Source organism: Phalacrocorax carbo, chromosome 2, assembly GCF_963921805.1.
Source record: "Phalacrocorax carbo chromosome 2, bPhaCar2.1, whole genome shotgun sequence".
NCBI classification, from domain to species: domain Eukaryota; kingdom Metazoa; phylum Chordata; class Aves; order Suliformes; family Phalacrocoracidae; genus Phalacrocorax; species Phalacrocorax carbo.
Window position 1 is genome coordinate 104,209,190 of NC_087514.1, and position 23,198 is coordinate 104,232,387.

At 44.1% G+C, this 23,198-nt stretch overlaps 1 protein-coding gene across 6 annotated transcripts in view; it reads left to right on the forward strand.

The window, feature by feature from the left end:
* Nucleotides 1–23,198, forward strand: part of NFATC1 (nuclear factor of activated T cells 1) — a 117,787-nt gene that overhangs the window by 61,935 nt on the left and 32,654 nt on the right. For 2 of the 6 annotated variants that reach the window (XM_064443731.1, XM_064443732.1), the window contains exons 7-9: nucleotides 6,279–6,334; nucleotides 7,631–7,763; nucleotides 22,193–22,879. In XM_064443731.1, the coding sequence (XP_064299801.1) occupies nucleotides 6,279–6,334; nucleotides 7,631–7,763; nucleotides 22,193–22,879 (876 nt within the window). Of the gene's footprint in view, nucleotides 1–6,278; nucleotides 6,335–7,630; nucleotides 7,764–10,411; nucleotides 11,986–22,192; nucleotides 22,880–23,198 lie in introns of those variants that run through there. The other 4 variants (XM_064443733.1, XM_064443735.1, XM_064443736.1 and 1 more) reach the window with 4 other exon arrangements.

Genomic DNA, 23,198 nt, shown 5'->3' on the forward strand with positions numbered 1-23,198 from the left:
GCAATCAGAGGGGAAGCTCATGTCTGGCACAGATGCCAAAGTACTGTAAGATAGAGTTTGTACTGGATTTTTATCCCCTGGTTGCTGCCTGGCTTTTTTATCATTGATTTAAGGTAAAAAAGAGAGAAAAAGTAACTTGAGAGCATCACATGCATGACAGACACACCTAAGTGTACGTACTATTCAGCTCAATACTGCAAAAATTTATAGCTGAAGGAATGGACAAAATCCATATGCTGCAAAAATGCTTATGAGGAGACACAAACAAATATAGCAGCTTTGATGTGGAAATACAAATAGGTCAGTTATGCATGAAGCCTGCTACTCACGGACTGATGCATGCCATAAGACATGCCAGGGACAGGAAACAAAGCTATGGGGCAGTCTCTGTAGCAGGACAGTAGGCTGTGAGGAGGACAGAGAAGAACAGCTGGGGTTGTCTTGGCATGGAAGAGAGAAATAAAGTAGGCAAAAATCAGACAAGCTGTGTGGTGTCATAGCAGTAGTGGAAGAACAAATGGGAGATCAGGGTGACTGGAGAGCCAGATGGGGACAAGGTGCTGGGCAGCAGGCAGGCCATGGTACCAGGGGGCTCTGAGCACACACAAAACTGGGAGGCATCTCCCTCCTCACAGAGCACTAACAGACAGTGCATCTCAGGTGGGTGAAGTGCTGTTGAGGCAGTTGAAGAAAGGTCTGCTTACATTGCGGATACTTACACTCCCCTCCCTCTACATTTCTGAATGTTTTCTTGCTCTCTTCTTGCCCCATCTTCCCATGGCAGACTGCTTGGCTGGTGTTGGTTCATCCTTATAGCCTGTCCCTTGTAAATGTCTTTAAAATGTACACCAGTGTGTAAATGCAGGCATAGACTCCCACCCACAGATTATTGGGCTTGCTGATGTCCAGCTGGGGAAATGTTCACAGCAAGATGCCTGCAAGACCAGCCTGGAAAAGCGCCCCAGCTCCTTGTGGCATCCCCAGATCTGAAAGGCTGCTGCCTCTGGAGCAAAATCTGGCACTAGTACACCCATGCCAATGTATATCCACCGGCAGGTGAGACAGCGCCAATGGGTCATGCCCAGGACTGGCATGGGGTGTGCTCTCCTCCAAGCAACGGAGCCGCCTCTTCGCCTCTCATTGCCAGCCCAGGAGCAGACTTGGGCCAACCTGCGCCATGCCTGGAAGCTGATAGCATCTCTGTACAAGACTGGATGACTCTTGAGTCTGAATGACAAGCCTTTGCCTAAGTTTTCATCCTCTTCTCTGTCTGGAAACACATCCTTTCCTTCCGGACTTGTTCACAGATCAGTCATCTCAGTGCCATGAGTATACTTCCCAGGGAAAAGGGGTTGGGGTGCAAATTGAAAACTTGCAAATCCTTCACTCCTAGGGGATTTGAATATGCATTAACAGGGCCGAATAGGAAGGTAGACAACCTTTGCAGAGCACCGCAAAATTACACTGTATAATCATTCTGCATTGCATCTGTGCCCTGCCTGCTGTGGACATGTTAAAGTAATCTGGGATGTAATATAGGCGTTATTGTTTAGGGTAATCTCACAACACATTAATCAAGTAGTGGGTTCCTTTGGGAGGGTAGAGCTAGTTTCACCATCTTATTTGCAATATATGAATGTAACTACAGATCCAGGTCCAGCCAGTGCAGTCAAACTCTGTTGAGCTGCAGGCTGGAAGAGTATAAAATGTACACTGTGTACAGGCAGTGAAATCCCAGATAATGTCTATTCTTCTCGTATCTCAAGTGAACACAGGACTACTAAAGAATATAGACTGTTTTAACCTCCTGTAGTAAAGTGAAATTACTTAAATATATCTGAACGCTCCCATTATGCCCGTTTCATAGAGGAAAGGTTTAAGTGGTTGCCAGATGTTATACCCTCCTGAGTTTCCAGACTTGGGGCTTTTTTTGGTACTGTATATTCTTTCTCCTTTCTGCCATCCATCGGTCTGTAATGAAAGCTACAGTGGTGGTTTGCCAGTTGTGAGCTTGCGAATCCTGGGCACTACGCTTGCAGTTCCCTGGGGTACGAAGGTAAACCCAGCCCTGGAAACCCTACGGGATCTGTCCTGATGGGCAGCCAGGAGGGGAAGACAGTAAAAAAAAATATCTTTACAGCTCTTTGTGTTGCTCTTCCATGAAGAAAATTCATATGTCTTGGCCTGCTAGGCTTTATGTGTAAATAACTGATGCTGCTAGATTTACACAACTACTTTTTAGCGCTGCTTCTGTATTAAAACAGGCCTCCACAGTGCCTTTTTATGTGGAAATCTTGTAGCTGGGTGTGGTGGGGAAGCCGTTCAGTGACTCATACTGCAGGGAATTCCCTGATGAATTAGAGTATTTTTACTTCTGGGCTTGTGCGCAGTTTCCTTTAACGCTGGAGCAAGCGGCTGATAAGAGCAAACTACAAAGGCGCATTCACCATTCAGCTGCCGCATGTTAAAACGGGGTGTTTATGCTTTGCAAAGCTGAAAATCCACCCCACATAACGCAGTAGGTTCGCGGTATTTTTGTCATTAGCAATCCCAGGTGCTCCAAGTGTCACAGTGCTGAAAAAAAAAAAAGCTGAAGTGGCTGGTGATGAAGTGCACCCGAAGCAGGGATGGCTATAAATAACAGCGATCGGTCTCTAAATGTCAGGTTTCCTGACAAAACCTGGTGTCTTCAGCTGGCGGCAGCACTGAAGGCCACCTGTCAGCGCAGTGCTGAGCCGAGCACAGTTGGAGAACCTCTGCGAAATGGGGGGTTTCTCGCTCCCCCAGCACCGCCGCACTGTCACACTGCCTCTTTGGAGGAGGAGGAGGAATTCGGGGGTCCTTCTTCCCACCCTTGGCACGGGTCCCTGGGTGAAGCCTTGGCTTTGTCAGGTCAACTGGTGCTGCTGCTGGCACTGGGGGAGCAGGGCACCCCGCCGGGGACTCTGCAGAGCTTTTGCCCTGCGGTTCTGTGCGCGGAAGTGTTGTTTTTATTTCCCTTTTGTAAAAAAAAACCACAAAATAAAACAAACCCAGTATAATACCTTGACACAACTTTTTAGCTATGTAAAGAGATGCCTTTCTGTTCAAAATACTGCACTATAAATCTTAAAAACACCAAAACAAAGCCAGGCATTTGGTTTGGAGAAGACACTTCTTATTACTTGGTAAAAGTAAATAGCGAAATGAAAGGGAATTAAATGAGACCTTTGGAAAAGCCGTTTTCTCCCTTCTCCCTTTTCCTCCCTGCCTCCTCCTCTCCTTCCTCTCCTTCCTCCGTCTCCCCCCCCTCCCCGTATAACAACTGCCCATTTGGGTACGGTAATTCCAGAGAGTAAACTTTAACGGGAATGCCTGAAATGTGTCTGCTTCAGCTTTGTGTTATGTCTGTAATTTGAATTATTTGCATTTTGGAAAGGTATAAATTGCTCTGGTGTACTTTGGTTGGCCGGCGGCCAGGAGGGAGTTGCCTCGGGCCCAAACCAGGCGGGCTGCTGCAGATGTGGCAGGCGTACAATGGAAACTTTTGTGGTCGAGCAGCCCTTGCTCCTCCAGCACACACTGATGGGAGGCGGCATCCCGCCTGCTCGCCAGGGTCCCCGGCGTATCGGCAATGGGGGCAAAACCGTTTTCTCTGGTGCTGGCAGATCGTCTCGATGCTTCTTTGGGCTCCCACAAACCATTCTGGAGCCATTATTCCTTTCTCCCTGGTTTTTGTTTTTTGTTTTTTTTTAATTTAAATTTCAGCTGAACTGTATAAACCTGCAAAACATGTTTACTGTAAGAGGTTGACGTAGTGGTCTAAGGTTTCCCTCCTGGAGCTGGTCCCAGTCCGTGGGCGTTGAGATTTCCCTCTTGGTTCACCAGACGTAATATGAGGAATTGTCTTTTTTTTCCCTTTTTTTTTTTTTTCTCTCTGCTTCATAACAACTTTTCCTCCATGTGTTTTTGTTAAATGAAATGTCACTAGCTGTTAATGAGTTGTCTATTCCCTACTTCTTTCCTCTCTTCCCGTTCCCCTCAGTCGCTGAGCTGCGATGGTCTGAACAGTCTCAAGGGAATTTCTTGGAGCGAAACCCGTATTGTTCTTACTAGCTTCCAAAGACGAGCCATGGCTCTGGATTTTTATTTTCCTAATAGTTTAGATTACAGCATTTAAAATATTCCTGAACAAACCCTCTTTGTCATCATAAAAATTTCAAAAGCGCGTAAAGGCAGTGCTGCGTGAAGTAATTGAAAGATTAGCTAGAGATGGAGTCGTTTTGAATTTTACTGAAGTATCGGCAGGAAATAAAAAACAGAAACCTGAATCAGATCATTCATCTTGCAAAGCAGAAATTAAACATAGCAAAAAACCTGAACTTCTGGTAATCCATTTACAAAGGCAAATTGAACACATTAACTACTAGTCTGGACAACTGTAGATTTAAAAAAAAAAAAACCACCAACAAACCCCTTGCAAAGCAGAACTTCCTAGACTTTGCAAAATGTGTGATAGTGTTGGTGTTGTGTTACTTTTACAACTCATTGAATTAATTGGGTGGAGTTGGGGGCATGGGGAAAGCGAACTGCGGGGCGCTCTGTAGGGAGGGGGCAGGAGATAAAGGAGGCTGCTCCCAGACAAGGGATGTGTCCTGGCTTGCTGATCGGTCAGGTTTTTTTCTACTGACAGCTCAGTGGAAGCATCTGTTGGATAAATTGTGAAGTGATTGCCAGTCTTCCCGAGAAGTCTGCTTCAATTCTGGCGCTCTCAAAAGGCATCGCTAAGGAGACTTGAGCACTGTCTGGCTGCTCCTCTCCCCACAGCCGAACGTGGCAGTACCAATTAAAGGGATTCCTTTTCCAGCGTCACAATTTAAAATGTAGGAAGAAACTAAGGGTAGATCTGCTAATTGTTTCCTACAGACCTGCCAAATCCACTGTGCTATTTGTGCTGCAGCTTTCACATTGCACTTCTTTCCATACATTAAAAAGAAAGGGGTTTTGGACGTTAAAACAATTGCCAGGGCTAGTCCCTCAGCAGCATTCCTTTCACAGTAGGACAGCTGTACACAAAAATATTATTTACAGGCATTTGTAATAAATCAGGCAGTTCTAAATGTGTCAACTCCATCCTGGCCATGGAGGCGAAGAGAGAAGAAAAAGTGCATTCACTCTTTTACCTTGCCGAGAGCTGTTTTTCTAAGGCAGGCCCACGTCTATGATGAAGTTCAAAATAGCTAATATTTGCATTTGCATGTCCCGATGCTGCAATAAATATACAAAAGAGATGACATAAAGTCTCATTTTCCCTTTCATTCCGGTGACATCTGACAACAGTGGGGCTCATGAAGCTGCATGTGTCCCCACTGCCCAACTTGGACAGCAGTCTACCTGCAGCCTTTCATACACACTTGTGTTTTTCTAGGCCTGCAGAATGGAAACCTTACGTTTTGTATTATTTTTCTGATTTCTTTGCTGTTGAGTTTTGAAGCCACAAGGAAGGAAAAAAAAAAAACCAACAAAACATGTTATTGACCAGTCACTTCTGTATCAGTGAGGCGCAGGAAAAATGACCAGACAAGACCAATTTCTTCCAAATGTGGGTCCCCAGAAAAAAAGTGATAGCTGTGGCTTAAATCTGTGTTTGCTTGAAAACAGAAATACAGTAAATTAGGAGGACCTAACACACCACTAGAAGCAGCTCCAGAAAACTGTAGGTGGGACCACTGTAGTTGAGCTATACCAACTTTAAAATGGAGTCGAAAGCTATGTTTCCCAGCCTATGGCCTTGCCTTTTGATCCAAGCAGCGGAATTATGGCAAGCCAGACTAGGAGTATATTAAAATGAAATACTGCATGGCTGAGAAGCTTCCTTCATACTACTTTTTTCCTTTTGTTTTGTTTAATATTAATGTTGAATATGACTTACTGCATAGGTGATGATCAAAGGCCTCATAGGTAGCCGTATTTTTGTCTGAAAGTTTGGGAAACTAAGGTGCAAAACAGATGCATGTTTTGTCCAAACTAGTGGCAGAATAAACTCCCGGTGGCTTTCCCCCATCACAGTATCATGCACTCTGGATTGTGGTTCCCCCCTTCAAAAAAGCTAAGTGGACTCTGTCACGGGTTACCCAGATGGCCTCTTGGTTGGGCAACGCTTGGCCAATGCATTTTCAGAGCTGGTTTTCATATATGCAGTGCCCCTTCAAAGAGATTTTCTTGCAAAAGTCATTCTTTTGTAGGCTTGGGAGAGGAAAAAAGGATGGAACTAGATATCTTTTTCTTTTGTCTTTTAGATGGTCACCATGTGTGGGAAATGGAAGCCAAAACCGACAAAGAAATGTGCAAGCCAGTAAGTCTGCCTTAAATATTTTAACATCAAGATGAAAAATATATATTGCCTTCTCCAGCACTGTTACTAAAGAGGGATTTCCAAGGCTTTGGCACTGTGTCTCCCCACTGAAACAGAACAAGTACTTAGGCTTCCCCTCCTGGAAATCTTTCTTTAATGGGAGCATGGGGTAAAAAGCCTTCATTGGAAGCTATCCCAAAAGTAGGAGAGACCATTTGGAAAATATTTTTTCATTGTCCGGGATGGGCCAGCCCCATCTGCTCATCTTCTGTCTTGCTGGGTCAGTTCTTCCCTCTGCTCCCAAAGCAATTTCTGATAATTTTCCTTGGCTTTCGTCTGCCGTGGCAGAAGAAATGTGAGTCCCCTCACAGGAGATCAGCCCCATGGTTGGAGAAGTGTGGGTCCCTCAGCCATGACTATAAGTGGGAAATACGGCCACTGTTCCACCTCTGCAGGAGCATGCAACAGTTTGTTAGCTGCAAACTTGCTGGAGACATGCAGGCAAACAATTTAAAGACCTCAGCTGAATGCAGGCCAAATGCTAAGATGAGCATTCCTTTTTATTCTTTCAAAAAGTGCCAAGGGAGGTTTTGATGTTCATAGCAGATTTCAGTGTGCATTTGTGTAAGCTGATGCCCTAGCAGCTAAGTCATTCCTTAGCCCCATGCTGGAGGATTTGGTTTCTGACAGTGGAAGATCATCTGCACACTCTTCAGCCCTTCTTCCTGCAGCACTAGATGCTCTTGCAAGATCTCCCATTCACAGAAACTACCATGCGTAAAACTTCCTGAGTTGTTATATGAAAAAGCATTTCCCTGTGGAAAATGGAAATATTTGAATAATCATATGCCTGTCCTAATTCTTTCAAAGGAAGTTGTGTTAGGGTGAGATATACTGGGGATGGCCTACCAGCCGAGCGGTTGTGCTTTCTCCCACTGAGTTAGAGACCACGATTTGATTGTGGTCCCAGATTCGTGTCAGAGGTAGGAGGGATAGAGCCTTGTCCATATGCGGTATCATATTTGCTAGCCAAAGGGAGGAGGTGAAGGCTAGTGATTTTGTAAAGACCTGAGCCATGCTAAAATCTTATTTCCCTACTTCTGGAGTCCTTGGCACAGAGGACACTGAGGGTGGTGGGAGGCCATCCCTGCCCATGAAGCCCACCAGTTCCCCTGTAGAGAATGTGCTCCTCCTTGTGAGCCCGGGCACCTCCTTCTCGGGGTTAACATTTGAATGCTATTGTGCAGCTCAACTGCCTTAATCGTGCCTTGACTTTCTGATCTGCTGCTTTTGCAGAATTCGTTAGTCGTTGAGATACCACCTTTCCGCAATCAGAGAATTACCAGCCCTGTTCAGGTCAACTTCTATGTCTGCAACGGAAAGAGAAAGAGAAGCCAGTACCAGCTTTTCACCTATCTTCCTGCCAATGGTAACAAAATATTTCCTTATCTCTACTAGTGAAAATGAAAGATAATGATGATCACTTAGAAAGATACATCGCTCTGATAATTCTTTAGTAACCTGAATAATTTGGAGGCATACCTGGTACCATAAAATGAGAGTGAGAATCAAACCATGAGAGCTGCCTTTCTCTCTGGTGCCCACACAAGAGGCCGCCTCTGCAGATTATTTTCTTTTGTATTGGTGTCAGAGACCTATTGGAACAAGGACTTTTTTCTGCTTTTGGGAGCTGAAGATCCCCAGCAGAAACTCACTTGTGTAGCACAAATTGTGAATGCACTGAGCTGTCTGCTAAGTTGCTGTCAACCCTCGGTTTACTTTGTGGCCCCAGAGGGTACACTGCATTTGAATAATACTTCTGAACTCGCACCACAGCATTGTAAGTGTGCTGGGCTCTGAGCTGGAGATGGCATGGGGATTCTCCTTCCAGTCATCCTGCACCTCGTTGTCTCGCGCGGGGTGAAAATAGCACTCCAGGCTGATGCCACTCGTGGGTAGCAATGAAAAGCACAGTGTGGGTGGAGATCAGAGTGCTCCATACAAAATGCTTCATGGATAGGAATTGTTCAGAAACACGTGTGCAGTTTATTTTGGAAGCTTATATTGGTGGCTGTGAAGTGACAATAAAGTACTCATGCTAGCTGAATTCCAAACAGGCTTGTATGAAGATTTTATTAGCAAGTAAATTTGGATTTATTTTTGTTTTTTATTTGAAATGGCTCTTTTTCTGAGAACACTTTTTTGGGGAAAGTAGGAAAAAAGGGTAGTTGTTTTGTTGTTATTGTCTTGGAAGGAAGGGGAATTAGAAAAATTATTAGGTTCATGCTTTTTTGTAGACTTCCCGAGTGAAAATAGTCCTTCTGAGGGAAATTCCCACAAAGCAATACTTGAGTCATGTCACATGACTTGAAGAGACCTGCCAATTTTTTGCAGGTGAAATCCCATAAAATACACATTTGGAATTTCATCTAGTTAGCTTGCATGCACTCCAGACTTTTATCAGGACTTTAATTTAAAATAAAAGTACAGGAAACCTGACATGGGCAACTGACTGCTTATTGCATATGTGCTGTGTAGCTATGCTTCACTGAATCAGCCTACTTATGCAAACTTCATCCCCAGTGGGTATGTCTGTGTATATTTAAAGACTGTTCATCTCTCAAATTGGAAAGAAAAGAGTTGTTATTCTTTTGCACAACACTTTTCAGCAATGAAAATATGTTGTAGAGGGCAACAGGTATTGCCTTGCCACGCAAGTTACCGTCGTAAGTATTTCAAATACATGCCTGTTGTTAACTGCTATTTATTAAGCAGCATCTTTCCTCTCCAGGCTTTATACAGGCCATTTTTTACCATTTTATATTTAACCATGGGAATAGTATTCACTGCTGCAAATGGTTTATGCTATGACCATTCTGAGTCTGAAAATTTGATGTTTCTTTTGAAGTGAAGTGATGGGAATAGCTACCTTGTGACAAGCAACAGAACCAGCCTAGGCTTTATTCTGCAAAGACATCTTTAATTATGGTAATTGTTGAAAACATTGGGAATCTTGTTTAGTCTGCTGTACTGTTTTAAATTCCTGTGAAATCTTACTGTTTCAATGTAGGGAAGCCTGAAATTAAAAATGTAACACCAGAGGAGGGGAAAGGGAAGCAAGTATTAAATAGGGAATATGCCTTCCCCCATTCCTGTTTGGTTCTCCACTCATGTTCTCTTAATATACATGTATATGTGCATATAGGTAATTGAAAAACATCTTATGTTCTTTGCAAACTCTCTCATAACAGTAGTAAGAGCAAATGTGCTTCTGCAATCATCAGAATTAGTAGTAAAGTATGTTTTTATTATGCCTGTGTTGTAGCTGTAAGGTTTTGCCCTTACGTTGCTGATGGTTGTTTCCATCGTGCCTGTCAGAGATGGACATGATCACCTTGACTACGCATTCAGAGACTATGCACAATGACTGAATCAGTCATGTATGCTGCTGTATTTCTAGGAGTCATTTTAGGATGTTCTTTATTTCATATCAGTCACAACATTCTTTTAATGTTTCAAGATATTGTGGAGTACCAAAGTTTAGCTCATGAATTAAAAAACAGTTGAGTCAACAACCACTGTGTGATCAGTATAAAAAAAAATGTAAAGGAGATAGCACTGTTTCAGTCCAGGTAACAGTTTGTCTCTTGTTTACACAAATCCCACAAATATAGAAGGTGTAGGGTTTTGACAAACAAATATTAGAGTGGTCATCAGTGTAAGATGTGGTTTTACACAAATCAGATGGTATCCTGTAAGCTGCTTCTTCTGTGTTTTAGGACTAGTCAAAATGCTATCACCTCAGTGCCTACCATAGTTTTGCAGGTATTTCTGCATGAGGGATCCTTTAAAAGCAGCATGACACACATTAGACATGTATATTACAGCTCAGCAGGACTGTGCCAAAACAAAATACTATGTATGTACTAAAGCCTAAATATTGTGTGAGCCTGCCAGCCATGCTCTTGGGGTGGGTGTGGGCACGCACAGATGGTGCAACCAGCAGGAGAGCCATAGGCTCGCTGTGCAGTTCCCACCCCCTGACCGCAGAGCAATAGGTTTTTTTTTTTCCTGTAGCTCCTGTTTGTCCTCGTTCCCTAGGGGAAAACAGCCAGTGGATCCAGGGACACGTGGCCTCACTCATCCCATCTCCAGTGGATGGTCCTATAGCATCTCCATGGAGTACAGCTCTGTGACATGCAGCCAGCACAAGCTGCCCTCTCCAGCAGAGTGTTACGGTTTCGCCACCATAAGGCTTCTCCCGTGCTGCGGAGATATGGCAGGATTGTACTTTTCCTCTGTGTTAGCTCAAGTGTTTTGCAGAGCAGGGACTTACCTGATGAAGACAAGTTCCTGCCTCAGAAAGAAAAAAAAGTGCTGAAAAATGAAAATCTTAACTGCTCTGTAAGTGAAAAGTTTAAATAACAAAGCAAAACAGAAAGTAAAGGCTTCACAAATGACAGCCAAGATCTGGAAACCAGGCTTGCTTAAGTCTTCGGCTTGGGACAGACTGTAAACCTAAGTACTCGTAATCCACTTTTAATTGAAATTTTGATTTACTGTTCTGCTGAATTTGAGCAATCCCTGAATCCTGTATTAGCCTATATTGTACAGAAATGACTGTAATGTCATTTTTTTTAGTATTGCTTCAATATTATGCATCGCTGAGCAATTGCATATCAGTTTTGTCCTGGAGCTTGCAGGCGGCTGTAGGCTCTTGAGACTCCTCCCCAGACATGCCTGGCACAGAAATATAAGTAGTTTCTGTACCATTCTGGCACAGGTGAATTCGCGCAGCTCATGTGGTAAGTACATTTTGCATTTCCACATCCCATCAGAATGTGGGGAGGAAGGCGCAGGTCCGAACACTGCAGTCAGGACCCGGAGCAAAGCACAATGAACAGACGCTTGGATATTCAGCTTCTAAAGACCCTCCACCGCAGCATCTCTGTGCAGGCGTGCTCTGCAGCGCCGTTATGTGCAGCAGTACATTTTGGAAAACCATTGGTGAACCCTGCATTTGTGAACCCTACCCTCTAGAAAAACGCTTGGGTTTCATTTCTGTTTATATCTGCGTATCATTTTGCTTCTATGAATTTATTATACCGTTGGCCCATATATACATTTCAAACAGGAGGAATAGTCTTCTGAAATCACTAGACATAAGCAGTAGCATATAAGATATAAACTAATCTGGAGAGGCTGAAGAAGCACACAGGCAATCAGACATGTATGCTGTGGTTCCAAATCCTGTGCTTTCATCTGCTAAGAAAGCTGAAGTTCTCCAGCTCAGAAGACTTTACACAACACACTGGATGATAAGGGTTAGATCTCTGTTTATTCAGATTTCTTTTAAGTAGGTACATCAAAATAGAGGAAACGTGTTCAAGAACTTATTTTTTGCAGATAGGAGCAAATGCTCTCTATGATTTTGTTATCTACTGAATATTGATATCAAGAATGGTGAACATAGAGTTTTTCTTTGAATTTTGTTTAGACAAGTAGTGATATTTGACTAAGCAAAGACAGGCTAGTTTGTCTAGGAAATATTTAATAAGATGGAAAAAGGAAAGTTGATGTGTTTCGTTTACTGGAATGAAAAGTATGCTTTTGCAAAGAGTTGATGATAAAGTATTTCCGGTTTCTGTTTCTGTCAGGCTTCTTAATTGTCAAAGCATTATTAAAAAATTGTTTCACTACTACTAGTATTTATTAAAATGCTGTTGATATGCTGGGCAACTTTTATTTTGAGACACCTTTCACCACCCATATGGCCATATTTCCAAGTGCACAGCCTTCATTTGTAGAGCCAGCTTTTCTGCAGTTTCTTTGCCTCCCTGTGGGCACCTGCACAAGCCCCCAGAGTGCTGAGCTCCTCTGAAAACCTGGCCATGTAGACAAGTGACTTGGTGAGGATGGAGGTCCTTTGAACCTGAGGGTACAGAGCTGTGCTAAGAGCCTGCCTGTGGTGACTAGATGTGCCTTAGTATTGTTTACAGCCTGGCAGCGCAAAAGGTGGTCCTGTGCGAACCTCATGAAGTTCAACAAGACCAAGTGCAAGGTCCTGCACATGGGTCAGGCCAGTCCCAAACACAGATATAGGCTGGGCAGAGAATGGATTGAGAACAGCCCTGAGGAGAGAGACTTGGGAGTGCTGGTTGACAAGAAGCCTAACATGACCCAGCAATGTGCGCTTGCAGCCCAGAAAGCCAACGGTATCCTGGACTGCAACAAAAGAAGCCTGGTCAGAAGGTTGAGGGAGGTGATTCTCCCCTTCTGCTCTGCTCTCCTGAGCCCCCACCTGGCATACTGTGTCCAACTCTGAGGCCCCAGCATAAGAAGGACATGGACCTGTTGGAGCAAGTCCAGAGGAGGGCATGAAGATGATCTGAGGGCTGGAGCACCTCTCCTATGAAGACAGGCTTGAGTGTTGGGGTTGTTCAGCCTGGAGAAGAGAAGGCTCCAGGGAGACCTTATAGCAGCTTTCCAGTACCTGAACTGGGGACCTTTTACAAGGGCGTGTAGTGATAGGACAAGGGGTAATGGCTTTAAACTGAAAGAGGGTAGATTTAGATTAGATATAAGGAAGAGATTCTTCACTGTGAGGGTGGTGAGGCACTGGCACAGGTTACCCAGAGAAGCTATGGCTGCCCCATCCCTGGAAGTGTTCAAGGCCAGGCTGGATGGGGCTTTGTGCAGCCTGGTCTAGTGGAAGGTGTCCCTGCCCATGGTGGGGGGGTTGGAACTAGATGATCTTTAAGGCCCCTTCCAACCCAAACCATTCTGTGATTCTGTTTCTATGAAAGTGAAGCTCTTGGTGTGCTACTGAAAAGGGTTAGCGGTGCCCACTGCGCATTTCTGTCAGCAGCCTCCTAACTTCCTGCCTCTGCTCTAAACTTATCTCCTGCCTGCCCTACAGATGAGTACAGTCAGCAGTTTTCTAGTGATTGCACTGAGCAGCCGTGCCTCTGTTTCACCTCGGCTCTTCCACCCACAGCTCACTTTCTAAGTAAAAAGGCGACATCAGCCGCCTTAGCAGGAAACAATAAAATGAGGATGCAAAGCATTGCTGCTTTAATGTGACACAGAACACAGCTTTTGCTGATCATCTCCCGATACCTCTCACCTCTTGGGTATTTGTTGAATTTTCATGCTCGAGGCTGGCAAAATTATTAGCCTAGCCATGTCTGCAAAATGGTGGGGGCGGTTGAGGAAGCAGGGCCAAATTCAGTGCCTGGGTTGTGAAAGGATCCTAACCTGCGGCATGTGCAGTATGACTGTGACAGTGCCACGGCAGGCAGCACCTCGGTGGTGCCTTGCAGCCAGACTGGGGAGCCGGAGGAAGGGGCATGGAAGTCAATAGGAGTGTGTTACACCCAGGACTACATTAGGTCAGTGCCATGCTCCAAGGGCCGTGTGCGAGGGGACTGAGCGTGGCTGAGCCAGGCCTGAAGCCTTGGACCCACTGGAAGTGTTTCCATCCAGCCCAAGGAGCAGCCAGGCTGCCGCAAAGCCTGCGCAGATCAGGGCAGGTCAATAGGGGGGATGGGGGGAAGGTTGGCCCCTGGGTGATTTTTTTATTGTAGGTGAAAATATGAATCACAGTTGCTCATTTTTACACCATGGGCTGTTAGAATTTATTTCATTTTGGCTGCTAGGTGGCTGATTGTTACTTTTGACATCTAAAAGAGTACCAAAAAGCAGGCGAGATTTTGTCGGAGTCCTGTTTCCAGGACTCTTAAAGGATCCTCTCAAAGGATCACAAAATCCATCATTGCTGGGCACATTAGCCCCTTGGCTCCCTTTCAGCAGCCGTGCGAGGTCTGCGACTGAGCAGAGGAGACATGCATTGCACTCATCAACATTATGCCCTCAGGGGCTTTTGCTGCCAGTTGCTGGGTCCCCAGCAGAGCTGCCCACACTTCCTCCAGGTGACATCCCATGTTGGCCAGAGCCTAGCCAGCCACATCTGACCTGCAGATGCAGTCATCTTGATCTTCAGAGGCAAAACCCTGCCTCACTGTGCCATACTCCATCTTCATCTGGAAGGCCAAGGAGGAGCATTACCTGTGTGATGTCCCTGCGACACACTGGGTGGACGAGCGCTATATAGAAGCCACTGGCTGCGTCTGAGCAGCAGGCTCCATTGCAGCAGCAGTGATCACCCACAATAGTTAACTTCCAGTGCATAAAGTTGGCTTTTGGCAGTACCTTCCTTTTCAAATATTGCCCTTCAGATGACAAAAACCAGACAGTAGTTTGGGTCACCAAACCTCTCTGCATAAGCATTCCGAGGACTCCCTCCCTTACTTCCCAGTGATTTCATATGCATATGTTAGCAAGCGTGGGGCTTTAGGATCTTCCAATTAGCTTAAAAGCCAAAAGGTAAAACTCGTGTGAGGGAGAACGGGGTTTAGAATTACATGGGCTGGATTACAGGAGATGCTTATTTTTGTTCTCCTCAAGTGGCTGATCACCATAATTAATCTAGCCCAGTGAATGATCCTAAAGAGGATGTGGTGGTCGTGGCTGCTGGAGGTGAAATGCATGGGCAAGGATGTGTTTTGCTGGCTGTGCAAGGGACTGCATCCATCTCTGAAGAAAAAAGACCATGTCAGAGCCAAGATGGCTGAGGTCAGCCAGGTCCAAACCCCTCTCCAGAAAGGGCAGATCTGGGGGTAGACTGGCGCAGTGAGGATGCCCTCCTGCCAGCCCATCCCTTCAGAGCTTCCCGTAGGACTGCCAGGGATGAGGAGCGTTGGGCTGCCCCCATGCTGCTGCCTTCCAGGACCCCTGCCCACAGCCCCTGCTTTCCTATTCTCCTTCCCTTGTTGGGAGAGCAGGAGTAATGTCACCATTGGAGGTGTAATGTTGTGCCACATCGTCAAAAAAGAACTCACCCCAGTGAATTTTCACATCTGACAGAAATGGCATAGAAGGCCTCGGCCAGTGCAGCCCGGGTGTTGTGCACAGTTACACCTCCAGCTCAAGGCAGTGGTGGAGCTGGGTGCTGCACCATGGGAGCAGCAGTAGAGCAGCCCAAGCAGGCATACCACAGGACTTGATTTATCCTTTTCAACATTGTAGGATATAATAAGGTGTTATGATAGAAAATTAATTGTGCCTTTTAAGAATTTTCCCCTTTTCTTTTGAAAGCAAGCTAATGCTTATCTTCTGTACTAACACAGCCCAAATGCCCTCCACCTACCTTCCACTCATCCCCACCCGATTTAACGGTGTAGGCACCAAGCTACCATATATAATCTTCTGTCTCATAAATATGCGTTGAATAACCTAATAGTTTAACAGCTGTTGAAAAGCATTTAGTAAATGAGTTAGCTGGAAAGCACTTTCTAATCAGATAATGGCACTGTCCGAGATTATAGGCTGAGATGTATGCGCAAGGCTTCTATCTACCTGGAGGCTATTCTTGTATAAAACTGTACATATTCATCTGATCCCATAAAAATATATACACGTAAACCCAAAGAGGGCAGGCAGGCATGTGTTAGAGGTAGCCCTCCCGACAAGCAGTACCAGTAGCAGCGTACAAGCCAGAGAGGGTGAGTGAGTTCAGACACTTGTGTAGATAAAAGCTGCAATGGCACATGTGTGCTGCCTACAGCTTCTTGATAGCGGGAGGCTCCCTTTGTTTCTGAGTCACTGTGCTCTGGTTTTATTAACTAAAAAGCAAAGGCTTGATAGTAGCTTGACCTTTAAAAAATGTTTTGGTTGAATTGGTGCCTAGGGAAAAATATCCAGTTCATGGACAGCATCTGCAAAGTCCCCTGTAGTGACTGTCTGAGGAGATCCCTGGGGCTGAGTGCCCATCCGTTGTCACTGAGATTGCCACCACTGCAGGTAGGTTGGCAGGGCATTTCAGAAAGTTTTGCTCGGCCACTGCTGCTCTGGCGTTAAAAGACAGGGGGATTATAGTTTCCGCAGGCAGCCAGCCCATTGCCTGTTCCCAACACCAGGCTGCTCCAGAGTCAGAACGAGGGGTGAGGTCCTCACTCCACTCAAGCCTGCTGGACCCAGCCGATGCTGCTGCAGCGGCCAGGATTTTGTCTTTGCATGAATCCAGAGTGGCTAAGCTGTATATGGAGGTGTGTCCACATCCCGTGTCCACATCCCTAACCGTGTGTCCAGTCAGCCAGCTGCAGAGCAGTGGCAGGAGCTGGGATGACCTGCACAGCGTATTCTGAAAGAATGTCTGGTTCGTGGTGAAGAAGGTGTGCTGCCTGGCTCAAAACTGACTGATGGGAGGATTTTGAAGGCACAAGAGGCATTTCAGAGCTCAGCTCAGTAATGAAGATTTAACCACCTAACTCCTCAACTCTCTTTGAAAGTCTCATCCCAAATTCTTACCAATTACAAGACATTTAGTCTAGAAGTTGAAGAAATGAGTGTGTGCACAAGATGAAAAAAAGTAGTGTTTTGATTTTCATATGCTAACCAAAATCTGTGTGCCAGTGCCAGGGAGCTACATCATAGTCTGCACCGTGAAAGGTGGCTATTTTGTTTGATAGGTTCAATCAAATTTAAGGGTAAAATAAATATATTCTAGTGCCGTAAATGTCTGCATTGATAATACTACATGGAAATGAAAATTTGTTAGTTTAATGTTAATCAGGATAAACATCTGTTTAATTTATATGATTATATTTTCTCAGTTCACATATTTTAATAGCACCCAAAAAAAAGTTTAAAAATCCATATGGATTGCTAAAGTGTAAAAGCAAACAGACTTGTTAGAATTGTCAAAAAATACATATAATTTATATTTAAGCACTTTCTGACTCCCTTTACTGAATGTGCATGATTTATTATTTTTCTTCAAGGTTTGATATATTAACTTTTTACCTGCTAGAAAGGCCTTTCATTTAAACATGGGCTTGCAGAACTGGCTGAAATATTTCTCCCAGATTCAGACGCATACAGAAGGACCATTGTCTTCCACCCAGTGCCTCAGTATGATGTCATAACCCTGGTCTCTCTGAGTAAGAAGCTTTGATTTATAGCCAGGGCTGCTGCCAATGAGCAGTTCTCAGAACTTTGTATTAAATTAGGTGACATAATGACATGAGTCCGGAGTGTAAGAAGGCATCGTTGAACCACTGAAAACCAATTAGCACAGATTAAGTTGCTTATCAGACTAATTTAGAACTGTGAGCTCTGTCATATTTTAATATTCAAAACTGAGGACTATTTAAAATCATCTGTCGACCGACCTAATGCATTGTGAAGTAACAAGCATTTAAAAAGTCACCATACGAATCAAACTTGCATTCATTTTTTCCTGTTTTATGGCAAGGGTCTGATCCTTCTGCAGAGTAGGGTCTCGTAAAGAAGTAACATTACTTTTGAGTCTGAGTGTATGTAAAAATTGCCTCATCTTTTCTGTTTAAATTTCAAAAATTCTGGCTCCATTGCTGCAATTTATTGTTGGCAAATCTCAGTGTATGGCAAATTCAGTGACAATTTTTCATTCTAGCCAGCTGAGAGTCTGCGAGACCGGGTGTTTTCTCAGCACCAAGGAGCAGCTTTGAGGCAGAATGCTTGTTGCCATTTGATATGGCTCTGCTGAATTTAAGAAATAGTTGGTTTTCTGCTAAAAGTCCTTGCAGATTCTGAACAGCTGTAGGGCTTTCCAGTTAATTGCCAGTCCAGGTCTGCTGTGTGACTAGGAGTGTCTCTTTCAGCTGGCAGGTTTTTACCAAGCCATTTAAGATTTGAAATATTTGGGGTAGAAGTTAGTCAGGCTAATACTGTTCTCTGTTAAATGTTAATCCTGAGAAAATTAACTGTCCTCTCTGCATCACGTTGCATCTCTCTGTGTGAAATACTCACTTGTGCAAGTGAGTGATGGTGGAAATGGGTATGTGTTACGGCATGTAGCTTACTGTGCCTCCACAGGAATGTATCTGGGAATTAAACTCCATTTTCTAGCTCAGGTCTGCAAAGATTTGCAGTTAATCAAGCATGAATCAACAGGTAAGCTGTAACGGTAGTCCACGGCTGGCTATTGATCAGCCCTGGCTGCTCTGGAGGAACCACTGGGTTCTTGCCTAGGAGCAAATGGTGAAGGTGGGCATGTAAGATTTGTGTCCTCAGCTGCTCTAAGTCAGCTGCAGCTGCTTGCCCCAGCTGAGGGTCTCAGCCCCTCAAAAGTCAGCGAGACAGTGGGTAGGGTGTGTAAGGAACTGATAGCCTTATTACATGCAAGTATTTTTTTAATGTTTCTGAGTAACACAATACATACTGTGATGGTAAGTGGGTAGCCAGTGAGTAACAGGTACAGGCTGTTTCTGCATTGGTTTTGGAAGGTGTGCCTTGAAATACCCACAGCTCCTGCCTTGGGCCCTCTGCAGTCGTTTGCAAAGTGGAAGTACACAGTTGCCCTTTTAAAGAAAGGATGTAAGGTGATGTACACTGACTTTTGACACAGAGTATTTGCAGAATGACCAGGAGGTCAGACCCACAGCTCATTTGAGTTGAGTTTGGAAATACAGACATTGGCAAAGATTTTTGGCCTTTGTTACTCCATTTGGTGAAGTTATATAGGCTGGGGAGAAGCAGATACAGGATAGAGTGTCATAAATAAGCTGTTAACTGGTGCAGTGTAGCAATTTGTGTTACATCTGTCCTCCACAAGTCAAGTAATATAGTTATTCATGTAAAATACAAAAGTTGAGGTTAGCCAGAAAGGGAAGTGTTAAGGTCTTACATTTCTGCTGACATGCTCAGCTTTCCAGGTCTGATTCTAGATGATCTGGGTCAGTAGTAATGGTCTCTTCAGGGGAAAAAAGAAAAATCCTACAGCGCTTCCTTCTCCAAACAGGTACCCTATGAAGACATTTACACTTTTTTAAAGGGAAGTGAGTGCCTGCCATCCCAGCCTGGTAAGATCCATACGCTCACTCTGCACAGTGTTAAATGGCTATACAAATGGCAAAGCACTGAAAAGTCAGATACAAATCATTTCACCATGTCAGCATTAATATTTTTTCTGTCTTTCAATGTGATACCTACTGTAGGGATGAGATTAGCATACAAAATATATGATACTTAGCAAGGAGAGACTTTTATACTGTGTTGAAAAAACACATTAAGAAACGTAATGGAGACAATTCAGTTGAATAAGTTGAGACACCTCTAAGCCTAAGTGCAGGTAGAACCTGTCCATTTAAAGACAATTTGTTTCCCATTACATGAAAGAACTGATGCTCAGGAGTATCAGTTCAGAGCAATACAAGGGGACAATGTAAACAGACGTCAAATAAATGGAAGTCCTCCTCCTTGTTTCCCTTTATGGCTACTAACCTGCTATCAGCAAACAAGCTATTGTGACTTACCCTGACTGGTCCTGTAATTAACACCATTCTCTATTTTCCCTCTGAACTCTGAATTTATGGGCAGCCAAGAGTGTCCTTGGTTGCTGTCACAATCTCCAGGAGAGTTTTTGGACTAACAGGTCTGGAATAGAATCCCTTCTGCCCATTAGTCCTTTGCCCAGTGCAGAGTAGGACTTACTGGTTATCCTGTGTTTGTTGCGGCAGGTGTGTTTCAGTGTAGCAACATATGAAAACAGATTCCCATTGTTCATGCCCACTAATCAGGCCTCCAAATAGACCCCATGGAATTGCTTTTATAAAGAAAAAAATTCAAAGTGAAGTGACAAAAAAGTGCCTGGTAAACCAAGTAGCAAAGATGTGCCATAGAGCTACAATGAAAAATCAGCCTCAGATCAGGAGGCTGCCTTCTTTAAAGCCTCCAGCCTGCCTGCCACCGGGGCTATAACCCTTCCCTAGGTTATAACAAGTCAGACAATTCCAGGGTTTATTGGAGTTGAATTGCCAGTGGTTGAGCTTGGAATTATTTAGCACAGGTGTTTCTATAACAGTGATATATTGGGAAAATTCAGTGTTCAACAACCATCATATTTCCAGCTGTGCTGTGGTTAGTGCTAGTACAGTGAACCTAATATAAAACATGTGAGAATATTTGCTAGCTCAGGAACTTGTTAAAGGTATTTTCTTACAATATCTGAGCTGCTATGTTTATCTAGGTGCGTTTCTTTGGTCTTGCATTTTCATAAAGGGTGTGATATTGGTTTTATAAAGCTGTCATTGAACCTGGAATCTGCTTCTCTGCAACCAAGTGCATTAGTAGCCCTGCTAGCCAGTGCACAATAACGAGCAGGTGAAAATAAGATTATGAGGAATCCAATGACAGTCCGTTATCCTTAGCACATTCGTCTTGAGCAGCACCTGTGCATCTGTTACACATATAGACATGTTTTTACTAGGGGTACTAGAAATCTTGAAACAAGTGTTGCAAGCATCTGTATGTAAAAGAACATAAAAGGAGCAAAGTTAACAAGAGGCTAGGGGACTGTAAAACAAGGGTAGTGAAGTGCCTTCACCAGCAGCAAAATTTGTGAGTGTTAAAAGAGGTTTTATATGTACACATGCACACACGTGCATTTTTAGGGCTTCAAAAGACTCATACACAAACATAGTAAGTGGCTGGAGAATGTATAAGGGTGTTTGTAAAACACATGCAAATAAAAATAGTCAGAGACACTAACCCAACATGCACGTGCTCTGAGCTGAGTTGTGCAGAGATGTTTCATTAATAACTTTTTGCCACAACAGGTCAGTTATTCCAATATTCTGAAAGATATTCTCTGGCATCGCTGTAAATTTCCAACAGCACCTTCAAGCAATGGCTGTTCCTGTGAATCTCTTTTGGGGAAAGAAGATAAATGTCACTGTGGATCCATACTCAACTGTTGTATTCATTAGAGTTGCATCTGGCTAGAAAAAAGACATCTACAGATTAGCTTGGCCCTGTTATTTATAATTTTCCTGATAGAGAAAGTGGGTATCATCTACCTATGCATTGCACCTACTGTAGAAGAAGCAGCAAAGGCACCCCTCTCTGATTCGAGAGAGAAAGTCAATGTGAAAAAGACACTCTGATTTGAGGACAGACCTCTTCTCTAATTTGAGAAAGCAGCTCTGCATTTGTCATGACTGAGTTGGTGCTCATAGACAGTCATTCTGTCCATGTGCTGGTGGTATCTAGAGACATGGCATGACATCTCAATTAGAGCCTCTTGGGACAACGGGTAGAGCAAGCAGAGGTCTAGAATAGGGGTCAGTTTTTCTTGGTAGTCAGAGACTGAGTTAACATTTGTTAGGAGCTGGCATTAGCAGTTTGGATCCAACTTAGAATCATTGAGAGTTGGATGCAACTTACTGACTATTTTACACCCATTGGCTGGTTAGTAAGTTTAAACACAATCATGTAAAAATGAAATAAACCAAAGCCTACTCTTTCAAAAATGCCCTCATAATTGAAAACTTCTTGTACACAGTAGTTTGTCATGTATCTTTGCAAATTTACTTTCACTGCACTCTGAAAGCCCCATCTCTACCTTATCATGCTCCGGTTTACCGAATGTGCAGACATTTATCAAATGGGCCATCAGTAGCCGTAGAAATGCAGTAGTATATCCAAGTTAAAATTCTTGCTTTGATTACTACAAATCCATGGAGCCCTTGGGTCCAAAGCTTCCACTGAAGCACAGCTATTTGCAAATAGATTTTTATAGCACATTAGTGCTGGAGGAGAGTCCAAAGAAAATAGTCCTTTTCAATATTAGAACCAGCTGTGACTTTCTTGTGCTGATGACTCATTCATTTTTTTTTATAGGGTGGGAGAACTAGGCAAAAGACACACAGAGTCTTATTCAAGACGATGTTTGTTTTGCAAAGGGTATCCTAGCCACAAGCCAACTTGATCATACCAATACGCAACTCATGTTTATTTAAAACTTTTTTCTTTTAACAGTTCCAATTATAAAAACAGAACCCACAGATGACTATGAGCCTGCTCAAACCTGTGGACCAATGAACCAAGGCTTAAGCCCTCTCTCTAAACCATACTACAGCCAGCAGATCATGATGCCCCCTGATCCTGGTTCGTGCCTCGTGGCTGGCTTTGCCTCCTGTCAGCAGAGAAACGCCGTGATGTCACCCTCTCCCAACGCAAGCCCCAAGCTGCACGACCTTTCGTCCTCTCCTTACAAGTGCATCCCCAACCCAGGCCACAGTCACCTCGGACTTCAGCAGCCCACTGGAGGTGTCCCCACCATACAGGAAGTGCCAAGGTCTATAGTTGTGCACCCAAGCTCCCCCGAGCAATCATCTCACATCATGCTGCAGCCGCAGGTGAGTCAACATCTGAGCAGTAGCTGTCCCCTTGGTTATCAACAAACACTCTATCCCAACAGTCCCTCTTCTCCAGTTCCATCTGTTACCCAAGAGCCAACCTATTTGCAGTCCTGCAGTCCAACTCACTCATCCATAATGGGTCAACAGCAGCAGCAACTGCCGAAGGTTCACAGAAATGAGTCTCCAACAACCCAACCACTGTCATTACCAGAGTTGCATGAGGAAAGTAATCATAATTTGGCCCCTATTCCTGTAACGATCAAGAGAGAACCTGAGGAATTGGACCAGATGTACCTGGATGATGGTAAGTCTTCCGCAGCACAGGTTTACATTCAGCCATGTTGCTATATCAGTGAGTTCCCTTAACCCCCTTCTCCTTTTGATTCCTGGTGGAAAAAAGTTCAATTAACAGCCTGGTGGAATGGTGCGGACTTTTGCTTGGATTGTCTCTATATGGGAAAGGGCTCTTTAATTTTGTTTGTGATAATAAAGCTGTATTATCTAAGCGGTAAATGCTGCCAGTTACCGTAGAGCTAGCTGCATGACCGATAGCTATGTTGCAATAATCTTAACCGTATGGTCTTGGCTTATGCCCATGCCAGTGACCTGTGGAACTGCAGTGA